The following is an 18,115-nucleotide window of genomic DNA, read 5'->3' as shown; positions in this document are numbered from 1 at the left end:
CATTGGAGCGCTCACACCCCTAACGTCGAGGTACTCGAGATGGCAGAGGTCGACAGCATCGAGTCCACGCTGCTGAAGATCCAGCTGCGCTGGATGGGTCACGTCTCCAGAATGGAGGACCATCGCCTTCCCAAGATCGTATTATATGGCGAGCTCTCCACTGGCCACCGTGACAGAGGTGCACCAAAGAAAAGGTATAAGGACTGCCTAAAGAAATCTCTTGGTGCCTGCCACATTGACCACCGCCAGTGGGCTGATAACGCCTCAAACCGTGCATCTTGGCGCCTCACAGTTTGGCGGGCAGCAGCCTCCTTTGAAGAAGACCGCAGAGCCCACCTCACTGACAAAAGGCAAAGGAGGAAAAACCCAACACCCAACCCCAACCAACCAATTTTCCCTTGCAACCGCTGCAATCGTGTCTGCCTGTCCCGCATCGGACTGGTCAGCCACAAACGAGCCTGCAGCTGACGTGGACTTTTTTACCCCCTCCATAAATCTTCGTCCGCGAAGCCAAGCCAAAGAAGAAAAAAAGAATATTATGTTCAAGTAAACACAGATTTGTGAATGACAATTATTTGATCTGAGAAGGTTCAAGAAACAAGTACTTGTATGTGAGGAGAATATGAAGATTCAAAAGGCATTAGATAATGTTCCAATTAATACATTTATTTGGAAAACTAATGAAACATAAAATTTGGCACAAAAAATCGTAACGAGATACCAATTCTGAACATCTCTACTGCCTCTTTAATAAAGGAAGGATATAAAGGTCTAGTGCAGCAGTTTTCAAACTGTCCCTCCTAAACTCACAATCCACCTTAACTAATCCCTATACGAGGGGAATCACGTGATGGAGTAGTGGCCGGACGGTGAACTCCAGCCCTCTCCAGAAAAGTCAAAAAAAAAAAGAAAAACACAAAGGCACAGAAATAAAAGTTAAAGAAAAGTGAGTATAAAGGTGGAAAGAAGATGGCGACAAAAAAAGAAAAATCGAAATCAACGGTAAGAAGAGAGGAAGAGAAGACAATGGAGGAAGAAGGAGAAGGCCTTACCTGTTCGAAGAGGCCCGCGGTGGAGAGAGAAACCCGCTCCCTCAGGTCGGTAAATAATGGACTACAAAAATGGCTCGCTGAGGCGAGTAAAAGTGCGCAACCGCGCATGCGCATGAAAAAAAACACACCGACGGGAGGGGTGACCAGCTGGGGAGTTGATCTCCACAGCCGGCAACGACAGCTGCAGAACACCTGCAGCAAGAAGAGAACACAGAAGATAATGAAAACAAGAAAGAAGAGACGAAAAGGGCAACAAAGAAACAACAGATGGCCAACCCAGAGGAAGAAGAAGAGGAAGAGGAAGAGTACAGTGAAATAGAAGAAGAAGGGAAAGGCAAGATAAAGGATATACTTTCTCTTATTAAAGAATACATGGAGTCATTTAAAGAATGGCAAACACAGGAATTTAATGATTTAAGAAGAAGAATAAACAACACAGAAGAGAAAATGAATAAAATAGATATGACCTTAACAGAAATGGAAAAGAAAATGGACAAGATGGAAGAGCGGGAAGTAGCAGTAGAAATGGAGGTAGAGGACTTAAAAAAGAAATTAGAGGAATCTAATAAAAAAGTTATAGAGACACAAGAACTGTTAGCCCAAAAAATAGATATAATGGAAAATTATAACAGAAGAAATAACATAAAGATAGTGGGCCGCAAGGAAGATGAAGAAGGCAAGAATATGAGAGAGTTTATAAAAGATTGGATCCCTAGGATCCTAGGATATCCAGAACTACAGCAAGAAATGGAAATAGAAAGGGCACATAGAGCATTGGCCTTTAAACCACAACCACAACAAAAACCAAGATCTATTTTAGTAAAATTCCTAAGATATACTACAAGAGAAAAGGTACTGGAGAAGACAATGGAAAAAGTAAGAGAGGGCAACAAGCCACTGGAGTACAAAGGGCAAAAAATCTTCATTTATCCAGATATAAGTTTTGAACTCCTAAAGAAGAGAAAGGAGTTCAATACAGCAAAGGCGATTTTATGGAAGAAAGGGTATAAATTTATACTAAAGCATCCAGTGGTATTGAAAATATTTATTCCAAGACAACAAAACAGACTATTCTCGGATCCAGAAGAAGCACGAAAATTTGCAGAACAATTACAAAATAGACTGAGGGATGAAGACGTGTAATGAGAGTAAAAATGACCACGATTTATATGTATGTGGGTAAAGAGGTATACGTGTGTATATGTATAATGTGCATACGTGAATGTATCCGTATTTAGAGGAAAATATAGATAGTATAGACAAGAATTAATAAGGGAAGGAAATGGAATAGAGGGAATAAGGAGGGAACTAAAAGAGTGACCTTTGTTACATATGAAAAGTGAAATCTTTTCTGGGGGGGGGCTGGGTGGGGAGGAGTTGCGGTCACTGCAAAATCAGCTGACGCTTGCGAGTGAATTCGCAAACCCAAATGGAGAGGGGAGATGTGGTTGTCCGACAAGGGATAAAGGACAACTCAGGAGGGGAAGGGGAGACTGGGGCTAAAGAAGTTTTAAATAGGAGAATAAGGAAAATGTTTGATGTTTTAGGAATGTTGTCTTATAAAGGGTTTAAAATAAGAAAACAGAAATGGAAAAGGAGGAAAGGTAATGATGGAAAAACGGAAAGGGAAGATAAACAAAGTATAAAATGGCTACGTTGAACTATATGACTTTAAATATTAATGGAATACATAACCAAATTAATAGGAAGAAACTGCTAAATTTACTGAAAAAAGAAAAAATTGATATAGCATTTGTGCAAGAAACACACTTAACTGAATTGGAGCACAAGAAATTAAAGAGAGATTGGGTAGGACATGTAACAGCAGCATCATATAATTCAAAAGCAAGAGGAGTGGCTATATTAATTAGTAAAAATGTGCCATTTAAAATAGAAGAGGAAATAATAGATCCAGCAGGGAGGTATGTAATGATAAAATGTCAGATATATTCGGAGTTTTGGAATCTACTCAATGTATATTCACCTAACGAAGAAGATCAAAAGTTTATGCAAGATATCTTTTTGAAGGTAGCAAATACGCAAGGGAACATATTAATGGGAGGGGATTTCAACCTGAATTTGGATTCAAATATGGATAAAACTGGGAAAAAAATTAACAGAAAGAACAAAGTAACCAAATTTATAATTAAATCAATGGAAGAAATGAAGCTTTAGGATATATGGAGGAAACAACACCCAAAAGAAAAGGAATATTCATATTACTCGGCTAGACATAAAACATACTCAAGAATAGACCTATTTTTGTTATCAGCTAGTATGCAAGATAGAGTAAGAAAAACAGAATATAAAGCTAGAATACTATCGGACCATTCACCCTTAATATTGACAGTAAAGCTAGAGGACATCCCTCCAAGAATGTATAGATGGAGATTAAACCCCATGTTACTTAAAAGGCAGGATTTTAGAGAATTTATTAAAAAACAAATAAAAATGTATTTTGAAATAAATACGGAATCAGTGGAAGATAAGTTTATACTATGGGATGCAATGAAAGCATTCATTAGAGGGCAAATAATAAGTTATGTAACCAAGATGAAGAAGGACTATAATCAGGAAACAGAGCAGTTGGAAAGGGAAATAGTAAATATAGAAAAAAAATTAGCAATGAAGGAAGATACAACTAAAAGAAGAGAATTGGCGGATAAAAAAATAAAATATGAAACACTACAAACATATAAGGTGGAGAAGAATATAATGAAGACAAAACAGAAATATTATGAACTGGGTGAAAAAACGCACAAAATCCTAGCATGGCAGCTTAAGACAGAACAAGCTAAGAAAATGGTATTGGCATCAAGGAAAAAAGACAAACAAATTACATATAATCCAAAAGAAATTAAGGAAAACTTTAGAGAATTCTATGAACAATTATACCGAACTGAAAACGAAGGGAAAGAAGGGAAAATAGATGAATTTCTGACTAAAATTGAACTACCAAAACTACAAATAGAGGAACAAAATAAATTAACAGAACCATTTGGAATAGTAGAAATACAAGAGATAATAAAAAAATTACCAAATAATAAGACACCAGGAGAGGATGGATTCCCAATAGAATTCTACAAAACATTTAAAGACTTATTAATTCCGCCCCTCCTGGATGTAATCAACCAGATTGATGAAACACAAAGCTTACCAGATTCATGTAAAACAGCAATAATTACAGTAATACTAAAGCAAGGGAAAGATCCACTCTCACCAGCGTCATATAGACCAATATCTTTACTAAACACAGATTATAAGATAATAGCTAAACTATTAGCAAACAGATTAGCAGAGCATGTACCGAAAATGGTAAATTTAGACCAAACTGGATTTATCAAAAAAGACGCACAACAGACAATATTTGTAAATTTATTAACTTAATTCATGCAGTAGAAGGAAATAAAGCACCTACAGTAGCAGTTGCTTTAGACGCAGAGAAGGCCTTTGACAGAGTAGAATGGAATTATTTGTTCAAAGTATTGCAAAAATTCAATTTACCGGAGAAGTATATTAATTGGATTAAAGCATTATATAAGGGACCGTTAGCGAAAGTGACAGTAAATGGACATGTATCAAAGCAATTTAACTTAAGCAGGTCAACGCGGCAGGGATGCCCGCTATCACCTTTATTGTTTGCGTTAGCTATAGAACCACTAGCAGAATTGATAAGAATAGATAATAATATAAAAGGAATAAAAATAAATGACAAGGAATATAAAATCAGTCTATTTGCAGATGATGTTATAGTGTACTTAACAGAACCAGAACTATCAATAAAAGAATTATATAAGAAATTGAAGGAATATGGAGAAGTGTCGGGTTACAAGATAAATGTAAATAAAAGTGAAGCAATGCCTATGAATAATGCGGATTTCTCAAAATTTAAGAAGGAGTCTCCATTTAGATGGCAAATGCAGGCAATAAGATACCTAGGTGTACAAATAAACAAAAATCTCGGCCAACTATATAAACTCAATTATTATCCACTAATGAAAAAATTACAGGACGATTTAGAGCATTGGAAAGATTTGCCACTAACACTAATAGGAAGGATAAACTGTATTAAAATGAACATTTTTCCAAGGATATTATACTTATTCCAGGCATTGCCAATACAACTGACAGAAAAATTCTTCAAGGAGTTGAAGAAAATAATAAGGAAATTTTTATGGAGAGGGGGGAAACCGAGGATAGCACTAGATAAATTAACAGAATGGTATAAACAAGGAGGCTTACAACTGCCAAACTTTAAAAATTATTATAGAGCCGCACAATTAAGATACCTATCAGATTTTTATCAAACAAGGGAAAAACCAGACTGGACGAGATTAGAATTAGATAAAATAGGGGAAAAGATACCTGAACACGTATTATATAAATGGGATGAAAAATTGGTACAACATAGAAGTTCTCCAGTATTACATCATCTCCTCAATATTTGGAAGAAGATTCATGTAGAAAGAAATAAAACAAATTATCAATTACCAAAACTAATATTGACGCAAAACAAGTTACTCCCTTTTACAATAGATAACCTTTCCTTTAGAGAATGGGGAAAAAAAAGGGATTAAAAGAATAGAAAATTGTTTTTCAGGAAATAGATTCTTATCCTTTGAACAAATGAAAGATAAATACAATATAACTCAAGATACAGCGCTGGCATATTACCAATTGAGATCCTACTTGAAGGATAAATTAGGAAGCAGTTTGAGTTTGCCAGAGGGAAGTAACCTTGAATATGTGATCACAGATATAATGATAATCAAAAGATTTATAACAAATATGTATATTAAACTGCAAGAAAAGGAGAATGAGGAAACAAATGGTAAAACTAAACAAAAATGGGAACAAGATTTAAATATAAAGATAAAAAAGGAAACATGGGAGAAATTATGTTCTGGAACGATGAGAAATACAATAAATACGAGGTTACGTATGATACAATATAACTGGATACACAGACTATACATTACACCTCAAAAGTTAAATAAATGGGACCCAACAGTATCTGATAGATGTTTTCGATGTAAAAAAGAAATGGGAACAACAATTCATGCAATCTGGACATGTGAGAAAGTAGAAAAATTTTGGGAAGATCTCAATCAGATATTAAATAAAATAACAGAAAACAATATACCAAAGAATCCAGAGATCTTTCTCCTAAGTAACATAAAAAACAAAGAATTTGGAATTGATTTGGAGGATGCACAAAAAAGATTTGTTAAGATAGCTCTAGCTGCAGCAAAAAAATGTATTATGTCAACCTGGAAATTGGAAGATAATTTGAAAATACAACAATGGTATATAGAAATGAATAAATGTATTCCATTAGAAAAAATAACATATAGTTTAAGAAATAATATTGAAATATTCGAACAAATATGGGAGCCTTACATTAAATACAATAGCGAAAACCTACCGGGGACAATCATTACCTAAGTTGATGGAAGGAGAAGGAAAGGAAAGAATGGACTCAGTAGAATCTCTGGTGCATTTTTGTTGAGTGACAACATTGTCTGACTGGTTTAATGTATCCTAGATTGTATACCTTAAATGGATGGGAGGGGGGGGTGGGGGGGTGGGTTGGGAGGAGGGAGGTGGGGGGGGAGAAAATGTCACTGTATATGTGTGAAAAGGAAAAAGTGTGTATCATGGCTAATGTGATTTATGGTGTGAAAAATAAAAAAATTTTTTAAAAAAAGTAATCCCTATACCATAAGTACTCTGTGCTTGGTAAGAGATTACTTAAGCTGGTATGTGAGTGGGAAGGGAAGGTTGAGAACCATTGCTCTAGACCCAATTGTTACTGAAATTTTGCTTGAGAAAAATTGTCATTGGACCATTTCTTTTGGAGTTAGGAAATCGTGCACATAACGAGTCAATTAGGTACAATTAAAACAGTGGTTTTCAAACTTTTTCTCTCTACTCACATACCACCTTAAGTAATCCCTTACTAATCACAGCATTTATGACATAGGGATTGTGAGTTTGAGTTGGGGGGGGCAGTTGAAAAACCACTAGTCTAGAGAGAATGCAGAAATTGTTTTGTAGAATGCTCACTGGGATCAGTTATCTTCATAACTTGGGTTGTTCTCCTCATATCAAAATGATTTCAGAGTGGGTTGGTTGGAAATGTTCAAAATCATTGGGCCCCTGAACTAAGACAACAAAGTGTAACTGTTTCCATTGATAGAGGAAAGTAAACCTGAAACAATGGATTTACAGAGATGGGCAAATTAGAGAAAAAAAGTTTCTCACTGCAAGTAGATTTGGAAGCTATGGAGAGCGGGCTTAGGAAATTTATTAGAATGTTGTCTGGATTGGGAGAATGTGACTTATGAGGCAAAGTTAACAGAGTGCGGGCTTTTCTCTTTGGAGTGAAGGTGACTTAATAGATTTCTAAAAGATTATGAGAAGCATAGATAGGGTGGACAGATAGAAGCTTTTTGCCGAAATGAGAGAGGAAAAACCAGAGGACATCTGTGCAAGGTTAGGGGAGGAAAGTTGAGGGGAGACATCAGTAATTTTTTAAAAATACACACATAGTGGGTGCCTGTAATGCATTGCAAGGGTTGGTGGTGGAGGCTGATACAATGGGGACATTTAAAAGACTCAGACAGGCACGTGGAATCAAAAAAATGGAAGGTTATGGGTGTGAGGTAGGGAAAGTTTTGTTTGTTAAGAGCGTGTATAGAAGCCGGTCTATACTGTGCAGTAATTCTCTACTTTTGTATTACAATTGCTGTGCATTTTCAGCATACAGTGCATTGTCAAATTACAGATGTTGGTTATGCGTCTTAACTCAAAAGCTCCAGATCAAATGGGAAATCTGCATTGTTCCTCCTCCAGTTTAGTGATGCTTTGCCAGTCATTTGTATTTTTTGTCAAGTAGGGGATCATCTGAATTCTGTAGATGTGACAAATTTATCAAGTACAGATACAATCTACTGAGGAAATTGGAGGTTTTCATTATGTCTGATTTAATTGCAAGTGTAATCAACAAGGTTGTCAAATTTAATCACTATGTTTTCCAAAAGTCATTTCACATCTAGGCAATCTCAGACACTTTTCTCACATTGACCAGACGGCTCCAGTGCACAATAGAAAGGTGTTAAGGTATAAATGAATTTTGCAGATACCATTTAGAAGGATCTGTACAATCGATACCACGTAAATGATTTCAGCTGCAAAATGACACTTTATCCTGTAGCTAAGGCTGAAAATTCATAACGCTTTTTGAATAATCCAATTGTTGACATCAATAAGAGGAGCAAGGTTTATATCTATTAGTACTACATTTTCTCAAATATTGGTCTATGCTTTCAAATGTACAGTAAAATCCCTATTATCCACAGCCTCAACCAACTGGCAAAAACCAAACAATTGTGGAAAATAATTGGTAAAAAAATACAGAAGTTTAAAATTGGCATGCCTCGCCAGTAGTTATCCATTCACACAACACACAGTCTCAAGCAACAAGGAAATTCACTTCTCTGGCATCTGCCAATCCCTGCAGGTGCCAGATACCAGGGACTTTACTGTAGTTCACTCTGTAAAACATTGAGATTTTAATGAGAAACAAAAGAACTGTAAAATACAAGTTACTTCTATTATCTTCATGTGTCCCCCATCAAATCTGATGTTTTCAGCTGCTGTATGCAGGTTAATAGTTTACCATGTCTCTTTTGTAGGTGTTGGCTTCAGGTTCCCACTCCATTGCTTCCAACAACTGATCCACTGCATCAAACAAAGAACTGGCCATCAAGTCTATTCCTTCAGAAGAGCTATTAGCTTTATCTTGAAGGAGCAGCAATTGTAAACTCAGGGACAGAAGTACTTCACTGGCTTTTACCTAGAGAAAGTTGCAGAGTGTAAATTAATAAAATTAAATCCAAAAAAAGCTAATAAATATTTTGATCATGCTATCTTCTTATTTTCCAAATTAATAATTGACATTCTGAAAACTGCTTTATGCCTGAAAATAGATCATCGCTGTTTGCACGCCATGAGGATTGCTATAACTGAACAAGTTGTGGTTTTGTGTTGCAGACTGGATCAGGTGAGAGTTTATTCAAGATATTTGCAGCATCCAGCCTTCTACCAGCTCTTCCGTGGCATCCATCGACTTTGGACAAACACAATTACTGGAGGCAAACGGCAACTGTGTACCTTCCATTCTGAAGGGTTATTTCACTTTATATATTTCTATTTATTTTTGGTCATTTCCAACAAGTGTACTGCATCCTTACTTGTGCCTTTAATGTCAGATCACTGCTGGTGTTGATCAGCTGATCCAGACATGCCAATGCCTTCTCCACTTTTGTAAAACCTTCCTCACTTCTCAACATGCAGTTGTAATGCAGCAGTTCCTCTTCTGTCGTCTTGTCAAGATCCAAGTGAGTGTAGGAGAAACAACAGATTCATGAGAAATTATGGCACCGCACCCAGATTTTCACCATTCCTCCACACTGCTCTTTCCCCTCCCTCCACCCTTTCAGGTTGCTGTACTTGCAAATAAGATAGTACTGCCCACTCTCTCTGTGGCCCACATCACGTTTGTGAAGCTGTTAATGTCCTCATCCATAGCTGTGCAAGCAATGTAATATTGACTTAAGAGACAGACATCGCAAGAACACAGCCAATGTTCAGATTTTTGTTATGCCATTCGTGTTTTTTTTTTAAAACACTAAGGCCCTAGTTTTCAAGCATAATATCATGGGTTTGCACCTAACTTGTTATGATTTCAACCCTGGACATTATGTTTGTTTGCTGCTTATTCCAATGTGGTCAAGGGGAGAGAGAGAAGAGAGAATGCAACTGAGCCAGCGGAAGAGAAGATCAGCAATGGTATCCAACAAATCTTTGTAACAGAACAGAGTTCTGTGAATTCTGCATGCTGTAGACCTGTTGAGTTAAATGACCCTCCCTCTCATTTGGAATTTACTTCCTATTTCATACCCTTGAGAAAATAGCCAAAGGGGTGCTAATGAATTGCACAAAAACAAAAATATACAAAACTGGAGAAACTCATCAGGTCAAGCAGTGTTCTTCATATAACAAAGGTAAAAAGATATGACCGACATTTCAGGCCTGAGCCCTTTATCAGGGTAGGGGCAATATCAATAAACGTCCTAACAAAAATCTCAAGCCCGAAAAGCTGGTTGTGTATTTTCACCTTTGCTATACAAGGACACTGCTTGATCTGTTGGGCTTCTCCAGTTTTGTGTGTTTTTCCTTCAACACGCTGTTTTCAGATTTTACTTCTGCACAAGAACAAATACTTACTTCTGGAGAACCATTTCGAGTCAGTAATGTGGAGGCAGTAACATCTTGTGCACTTCTAGTTGGAGTAAATTTCCTACAATTATTTGCCATCAAACAATCATTTAAGGTAGGTGGAACTCCTTGGATAGTGGATGGCCTTGTAGGGGAATGATTTTTCCTGGATGAATGTGATGGGTAAGTATTTGTCGTGATCAACTTCAATGGGAAATCCTTCTCAGTTTGAGATGGCATTCGCCCATCTTCTTCTTCTTCTTCTTCTTCATCCTCCTCCTCCTCTCTCTTTGGCTGTGACAAAAGACAATTTGCAAACACTTGCTGACAAGCAATAATTCTATTTGACACAGAATACCCAATATATGATGAAGGCTCTTCTGCGAACAGACCAACAGGTGACTTTAACATTTGTGTAGCTGTGTAAGGAGCACAAATGACAATGAAAATAAAGGTTCACAGTAAGCAAGGGCAGCAAGATATCATTGCTATAGGATTCATTCAGGAGCCTGTCAGTGCATGCTTTTGTATATTTAATAAGGGAAAAAAATGGTGGTGCTGCCACTGGTGCAGACCTGCGGAGAGTGGGGAACGGAGACACAGCACACCACCACGGAGTCCTATGGGCCAATCCAACTGTCGATGGCTCTGCACAGGTTCTGTATAGCCGATAGTGGTTTATTTTAAAATCCTCCGCCTGTGATCGGCAGCAGCCACAAGGGGTTGCAGATTCCAGGAAAGTAGAGCACCAGAAAACCAACCGGCCTGTTGGCAACTTGAACCCATGCAGGTGACTGCAGTCAAGGGTCTTGCACCAGGCTGCAGTCTGCTGGATACTGGCTAGAGGGGTACCCGGTATCTTACCGAGATGAGAGAGGGTGCTGAGGGCTTCCTGATCATGTCAGTGGTTTGATTTTGAACTGAAGGTTCTGTGGCTGAAGAGGCTGTGGGAATGTGGAGGTGAAGCCATGGACATTCAGTGACTCTGGAGGGACTTTGTTCTGCTTCCCTTTCTCTGACCAATTTCTTGCTGATGGTGAATCTGTCTTTAGGTAGACTAAGAGAAATTTGCATTTTCTATTTTATTACTTGACAATAAAAGAATCTTGAATCTTAAGTCTTCTCCCCAATGGGCAAAATCAAAATATGAATTATTGTAATGCCATTTAATGTTCATGATTTTGTGTTCTTCATTTATCTATGCATCCCATCAACTTAAATGAACAAAAATGAAATTTAAAATTTAAAGCAGGGTTTTGGGAGAGATAGATAATTAGCAAATATTTAACGTCTGAGATACTTCTATCAAAGATTTATTTATTTATTGACTTGATTTGCTGGAAAAAACATCTCGAACTTGATGAATTGATTTCCCACCAACTATCTCAGGCACATGGACAAAACCAAGAGGAGCTTTAACATTCTCTTTCCCACAAACGATAAGGATGCCAATAATACATTACTTACGGATATGGAACACATTAAAGCTTCAGTAATCCACTTATAATTCAAGCATGAAAACTGTATCTGAAGGAAACCAGCTTTGTGTAACCGATTAAATAGTGCGTAGTCATGAATTAAAACTGCTTACCTCATTTGGATTTTCCTTCTTTAAATCTGTAAAAGTAAATGGAAGCATTAAAAAATATAGCAAGAACTTGTCATTTTTCTTCTTATTCATTTACAGAACATTGATGTCATTGGCAAGGCCAGCGTTTATTTACCTTATGGAAGCAGGAGGTCAGTCACCTTGTTGAATAGCTCGAGTCCAGGTGAAGATCAATTCACAAGATCATTAAGCAGGGTTTCCAGGATTTCGGACAAGCTACAACAAAGGACTGACAAATTGCTGGAGAATTCAAGGAATTCCCCTCCATAGATGCTACCTAATCTGTTGAGTTTCTTCTATTTGTTGGTTTTAAATCGATGCTGGTGGCTTTGCACAGGCTTTAAATGGCCCTTTAAAGGAGCTGATGATGTTTGTAAGTAAATCCTGCAACTGTGGAGGTTTATGCACAAGATGGCGGCACTTGTGCTTGGCTGCAGCTACAGGGGGTTGGGGGGAAGGAGTTGCAGACTCTGGGGACTGTCAAAGGGCACCAGAAAAGTGGAGAACACACCTGTTGAGGAGAAGCAGAGGAGGTGACCCTATAGGATGGTGATGACAGCAGCGGATCAGCGAGGGGATCAGAGGCTGAAGGACCCATGCAGGCTTCAGGCAACTTGCATTGGGGGACCCGCATGAGGGCTGTTAGAGACTAGCTCATGGGAACCAGGTATTTTAACTGATTTTGATTGTGCACATTATCAAGTTCCTGAAAAATGAAATGAATCTTTCATTTCCATGCTCTATCATTTATTCCATTCACTTTTGATGGCCAGATCAATTTAAAATAATCCCAAAATTCTAAGAAAATAAATGATATTTTATTTTAGTTTAATAGATTTAGACCTGCTCTGCTGCTAAGCTCTTTGTTGCAATGCTCCATAAGACATAGGAGCATTCCACCTTCCATCAGCCAGCTCCCCACCATGACTACCAGCCCCCCCACATCTCCATTGGGCACACAAAACTCAAAACGGTCAGCCAGTTTACCTATCTCGGCTGCACCATTTCATCAGATGCAAGGATCGACAATGAGATAGACAACAGACTCGCCAAGGCAAATAGCGCCTTTGGAAGACTACACAAAAGAGTCTGGAAAAACAACCAACTGAAAAACCTCACAAAGATAAGCGTATACAGAGCCGTTGTCATACCCACACTCCTGTTCGGCTCCGAATCATGGGTCCTCTACCGGCACCACCTACGACTCCTAGAACGCTTCCACCAGCGTTGTCTCCGCTCCATCCTCAACATCCATTGGAGCGCTTTCATCCCTAACGTCGAAGTACTCGAGATGGCAGAGGTCGACAGCATCGAGTCCACGCTGCTGAAGATCCAGCTGCGCTGGATGGGTCACGTCTCCAGGATGGAGGACCATCGCCTTCCCAAGATCGTGTTATATGGCGAGCTCTCCACTGGCCACCGTGACAGAGGTGCACCAAAGAAAAGGTACAAGGACTGCCTAAAGAAATCTCTTGGTGCCTGCCACATTGACCACCGCCAGTGGGCTGATAACGCCTCAAACCGTGCAACTTGGCGCCTCACAGTTTGGCGGGCAGCAACCTCCTTTGAAGAAGACCGCAGAGCCCACCTCACTGACAAAAGGCAAAGGAGGAAAAACCCAACACCCAACCCCAACCAACCAATTTTCCCCTGAAACCACTGCAACCGTGTCTGCCTGTCCCGCATCGGACTTGTCAGCCACAAACGAGCCTGCAGCTGACGTGGACTTTTTACCCCCTCCATAAATCTTCGTCCGCGAAGCCAAGCCAAAGAGAAGAGACTTAAGGTGGTGTGTGGGTGCGAAGGGAAGGTTGAGAATCACTGCTCTAGACCCAATTGTTATTGAAATATTTTGCTTGAGAAAAATTGCCATTGTCCCATTTCCTTTGGAGTTATGAAACCGTTCACATAACGAGTCAATTAGGTACTGAGAGCAAGAAAGGCTCCCGAAAGGCCTTGGGCACTGAATTTTTCCTGATCATGTCAGAAGTTTGGACCTGGGGCTTGGGTTGTCAATGAAATGAACAGGGGTCTGTGTGACTACAGAGGCTGCAGGAGTGCCAGAGAAGAATTCACGAACACTCAGCGTCTCTGAGGGGTCTCTCTTCTGCTTCTCTTTCTTTCGCACTGTAAGGGGTGCCAGGCAATACTAATGGCAACTCTTAAGGCAAGCAGAAAGCAAATTTCAGAGATTAGGGCTTAGAATGTCACTAAAGACTATCTAAAACTTATGCAGGTGTACCATGGAGAATATTCTGTCTGGTTGCATCACTGTCTGGTATGACAGTCTTCCAAGACAAGAAAAAAAACTCTAGAGGGTTGTTAACTTGGCCTGCGACATCACGGGCAGCAGAACTCACTCCATCGAGGACATCTATAAGAGGTGGTGTCTTAAGAAAGCAGCCTCTATCCTCCAGGACCCCCACCATCCTCTTCACTCTGTGACCATTGTAAAAAAGGTACAGGAGCCTGAAGTCAAGCATTCAGCGACACAAGGACAGCTTCTTCCCTTTGGCCATCAGATCCCTGAATGAACAATGAACTATAGATACTACCTTACTTTATCTTTTCTTTGCACTATTTTTATTAATTGTGTAATGTGGTTTATGGAAATGTTTGCTCTGTGCTGCTACAGCTAAACAAAAAAATTTCATGACATGTTCAACGCAATAAATTCTGATTCTACTTCTGATCGGAAATAATTTGATTTGAAATTACAATGACCACTTGAAGAGCAAATGAAAATCTAGGATCTGAGGCCTGGAAAGGTAGAATGAAGAGTTGTTGGAATTGATGAGCCTTCAGAGATAAGGAGGGAAAAGGCCGTGGAGGGATTTTTTAAAAAGCGCTGTAGTGTCACACTGTATTTAAGGGGAAATGCACAAGCTTGAGAAAGAAATAGAAGAATGCTGCAATGTGGTTAGACGGTGAGAGATCAGATGAGGATTGTGTGGAGTTAACATCAGTGCTGATGTGCCAGGCCAAAATGCCTGTTAACATGATGCAAATTTATTATAACTTAATAAAGCCAACAGTGCTCCACACTTCAAATGACAAATGATCTGCAGACAATGGAATGGCAGAACAGCTGTCCTTAATAACATCCTTTGGTCATATTAATTTGAACATGTGTTTTTTTCCCCATAACTAAAGCAGTTAGCTCAAATGAATAGAATTTCTTACTTTACAAGCATGATATGTTTGGATAATTAATTACTCTTCCAAACAGGAAATTCTCCAGTTACCATTCTCAAATTATAAATTATGTGTTTCATGCTTCTGTTCTTTTATAAATGGCTTTGAGTTGTATTATCATTGCATTTAATTTAGGAAATATTCTATTTATTGTTAACAATGAATCATTTAAATACATGTTAGTGATTTAATAAAATGTTTATTTATAAAGCATAATATTACTTGTGCACATTATCAAGTTCCTGAAAAATGAAATGAATCTTTCATTTCCATGCTCTATCATTTATTCCATTCACTTTTGATGGCCAGATCAATTTAAAATAATCCCAAAATTCTAAGAAAATAAATGATATTTTATTTTAGTTTAATAGATTTAGACCTGCTCTGCTGCTAAGCTCTTTGTTGCAATGCTCCATAAGACATAGGAGCATTCCACCTTAAGTAATCCCTATACCACAAGTGCTCTGTGATTAGTAAGAAATTACTTAAGGTGGTGTGTGGGTGCGAAGGGAAGGTTGAGAATCACTGCTCTAGACCCAATTGTTATTGAAATATTTTGCTTGAGAAAAATTGCTATTGTCCCATTTCCTTTGGAGTTATGAAACCGTTCACATAACGAATCAATTAGGTACGATTAAAACAATGGCTTTCTAACTTTTTCTTTCCACCCACAGACCACCTTAAGCAATCCCTTACTAATCACAGAGCACCGATGGCACAGGGATTACTTAAAGTGGTCTGTGAGTGGAAAGAAAAAGGTTGAGAACCACTACAAAACTGATCAAAATCTACTTCCAATAAAGGCCAATTAGTTGTATCATAGGTTTTAGTGATCTGTATACACAGAATCCAGGCCTCTCTCAATAACATCTTTCAATCTTTCATCATTTAAAAATTACTCTGTGTTTCTATTTGAAAGTAAATCCACAAAAATCTGTCGATTCTGTGGTGGACATACACAGTGCTGAAGAAACTCAGCAGGTCAAACAATGTCCTTTATGTAGCAAAGGTAAAAATACATAACTGATGTTTCAGGCTTGAGTCCTTCATCAAGGTATGAGGGAATGTTGGCAGGTGTCCGAACAAAAAGATAGGAGGGGGGAAGGGGAGGTGTGGTAAAGGCAAGAAATGATAGGTGGAGAAGAGAGGGTGGGGACAGAAGCAATCAAAGGGAGGAGGGGTGGCTTGGTGGGTGGAGGGGGAGGGGTAGAAATGGAAAAACTGTAAAGGGAGAGGGAAAAGAAAAGGCAAGCAAGTTAGCAGAAAGTTGAGGCCTTTCTATTAGTCTCTATTTTACAATATTTCTACATTTTATTCCATCTGCCATGTCCTTCCCATTCATTCTGTTCATATCCCTCAAAACTATGCTATCCTTCTCATAGTCCATACTATCACCAATCACCAAACATCTATATTAATTGTGATTTCCACTTCCCCAAAGTTGTGAACAGCTGAGAACCTGCCAATGGTCCTTCTAACACCTGCTGGTCACAGCTTTCCAATTTGATAATAACTATTCCTTGTCTATATTTATTTCTTTCCTTTTTAATATTTTTATTGATTTTACACAGATAAACATGCATGTACAAATCATTTATGAATGCACAATAATAATGACAAATTACATAACTCAACAAAATATAAAAGCACATAGACCACATGCATAATACAAAAGTACATCAAAAAGAAAATTTTTTATCACGTATAGGCATGGCTCTAAACCCCATCCCCAAATCAATCTCTATTTATTAATCCATTAACTTATCCTCAGTCTATAACAGCACACCATACAATGTGCTCCAATTTTGTTTAATAACCTCTTGTATTGCATCTTATCAAGGACTTTCTGACAGTCACCTGGTTGATCCTTTTCTAATCTGCTGCTTACAACTGGCACACTTTTAGACACAAATCTTCCAAAAGATTTTTTGCCAGCCTCCCAATTTACTCCCAACCAAAAAAGGCAGCTGATCCAAAACACTACATCCATATCCTGACATGCACAAGGTCCTATTCACTCATCACCACAAACGGAAATATCTGAAGTACCGTGACGTATTTCTGAAACAGTGCCAATTAATTTCCACTCTAAGGCAAACAAACAGCTTTTTGATCCATCAAATGGGGAACGTTATTGCATTAAAAGGGGTTGTATAATTCATTACATGTTGTTGTTAGTGTGGCAGTCACTGTTGGCAGCTGTGCTGATCCCTTCTCCCATATAATATCTGGTTTGGTATCTGTACTTGGTGAAACACTCAGTCAGAAGACTCCACTCTGGTAACGGGTTTTGTCCTACAGATTCTGTCTGATCTGCAGTGTATATTCAGATTCTGTTTGCACCTGTTTTTATTTCTGCTGACATTAATTATCAAAGGTCTATGAGATTCCAAACTATAAAAGAACAAAAGAATGCTATAAACCAGTCTTAATTACTTAGTACACAACAACCTACCATCACTAAAAAGTTACAAACTCCAGCACTTTTGTCTATTACTAACTTTTGTGTTTGTGCAAATAGATCATTTAATTTTTTTTAAAATCACTGCATGCTTCAGCCATGTTTATTTCTAAATTAAGCAATAGGCAAGCCCTCTTCCGTAATACAGATACATTTTGAAAATTACCAGTGAGATTTGTTCCTAAATATCAGATTTAACCAATAAATTTACTTTTATTAAATATATGCTGAGAAACATTTATGCATTTTTCAGCCATTTCAGTTTTGGAAGCAAAAGAAAAGGGTTACTTACCAAATTCACAGATAAAGGGAAACTTACAGCTGCAGCTGGTCGTATCCCAATCCCTATTCATCCCTGAAATGTAATTACATGGAGGTGATGGATTGGCCTTCTTTCCAGGAGTTTCATCTCTCTTCATCTGTTCCAATCCATCCAGACCACATTCCACAGGGTGCACTGGAAGTAAAAATAAAACTATTGTCATAACGAGTACATCTCCAAGGTATTTGCATTCT

At 38.3% G+C, this 18,115-nt stretch overlaps 1 protein-coding gene across 2 annotated transcripts in view; it reads right to left on the bottom strand.

Moving 5' to 3' along the window:
• Positions 1-18,115, bottom strand: part of LOC138744703 (polycystin-1-like protein 2) — an 84,888-nt gene that overhangs the window by 53,254 nt on the left and 13,519 nt on the right. For both annotated transcript variants that reach the window (XM_069901266.1, XM_069901267.1), the window contains exons 2-6: positions 17,892-18,056; positions 11,926-11,951; positions 10,344-10,628; positions 9,308-9,439; positions 8,734-8,910 (exon numbers count right to left, since the gene is read on the bottom strand). In XM_069901266.1, coding sequence (XP_069757367.1) covers positions 8,734-8,910; positions 9,308-9,439; positions 10,344-10,628; positions 11,926-11,951; positions 17,892-18,056 — 785 coding nt within the window. The remainder of the gene's footprint in view (positions 1-8,733; positions 8,911-9,307; positions 9,440-10,343; positions 10,629-11,925; positions 11,952-17,891; positions 18,057-18,115) is intronic.

The sequence above is a fragment of the Narcine bancroftii genome, chromosome 10 (assembly GCF_036971445.1).
Source record: "Narcine bancroftii isolate sNarBan1 chromosome 10, sNarBan1.hap1, whole genome shotgun sequence".
Lineage (NCBI taxonomy): Eukaryota > Metazoa > Chordata > Chondrichthyes > Torpediniformes > Narcinidae > Narcine > Narcine bancroftii.
The sequence above is the reverse complement of the archived record's forward strand: the minus strand, read 5'-3'. Positions and strand labels throughout refer to the sequence as shown.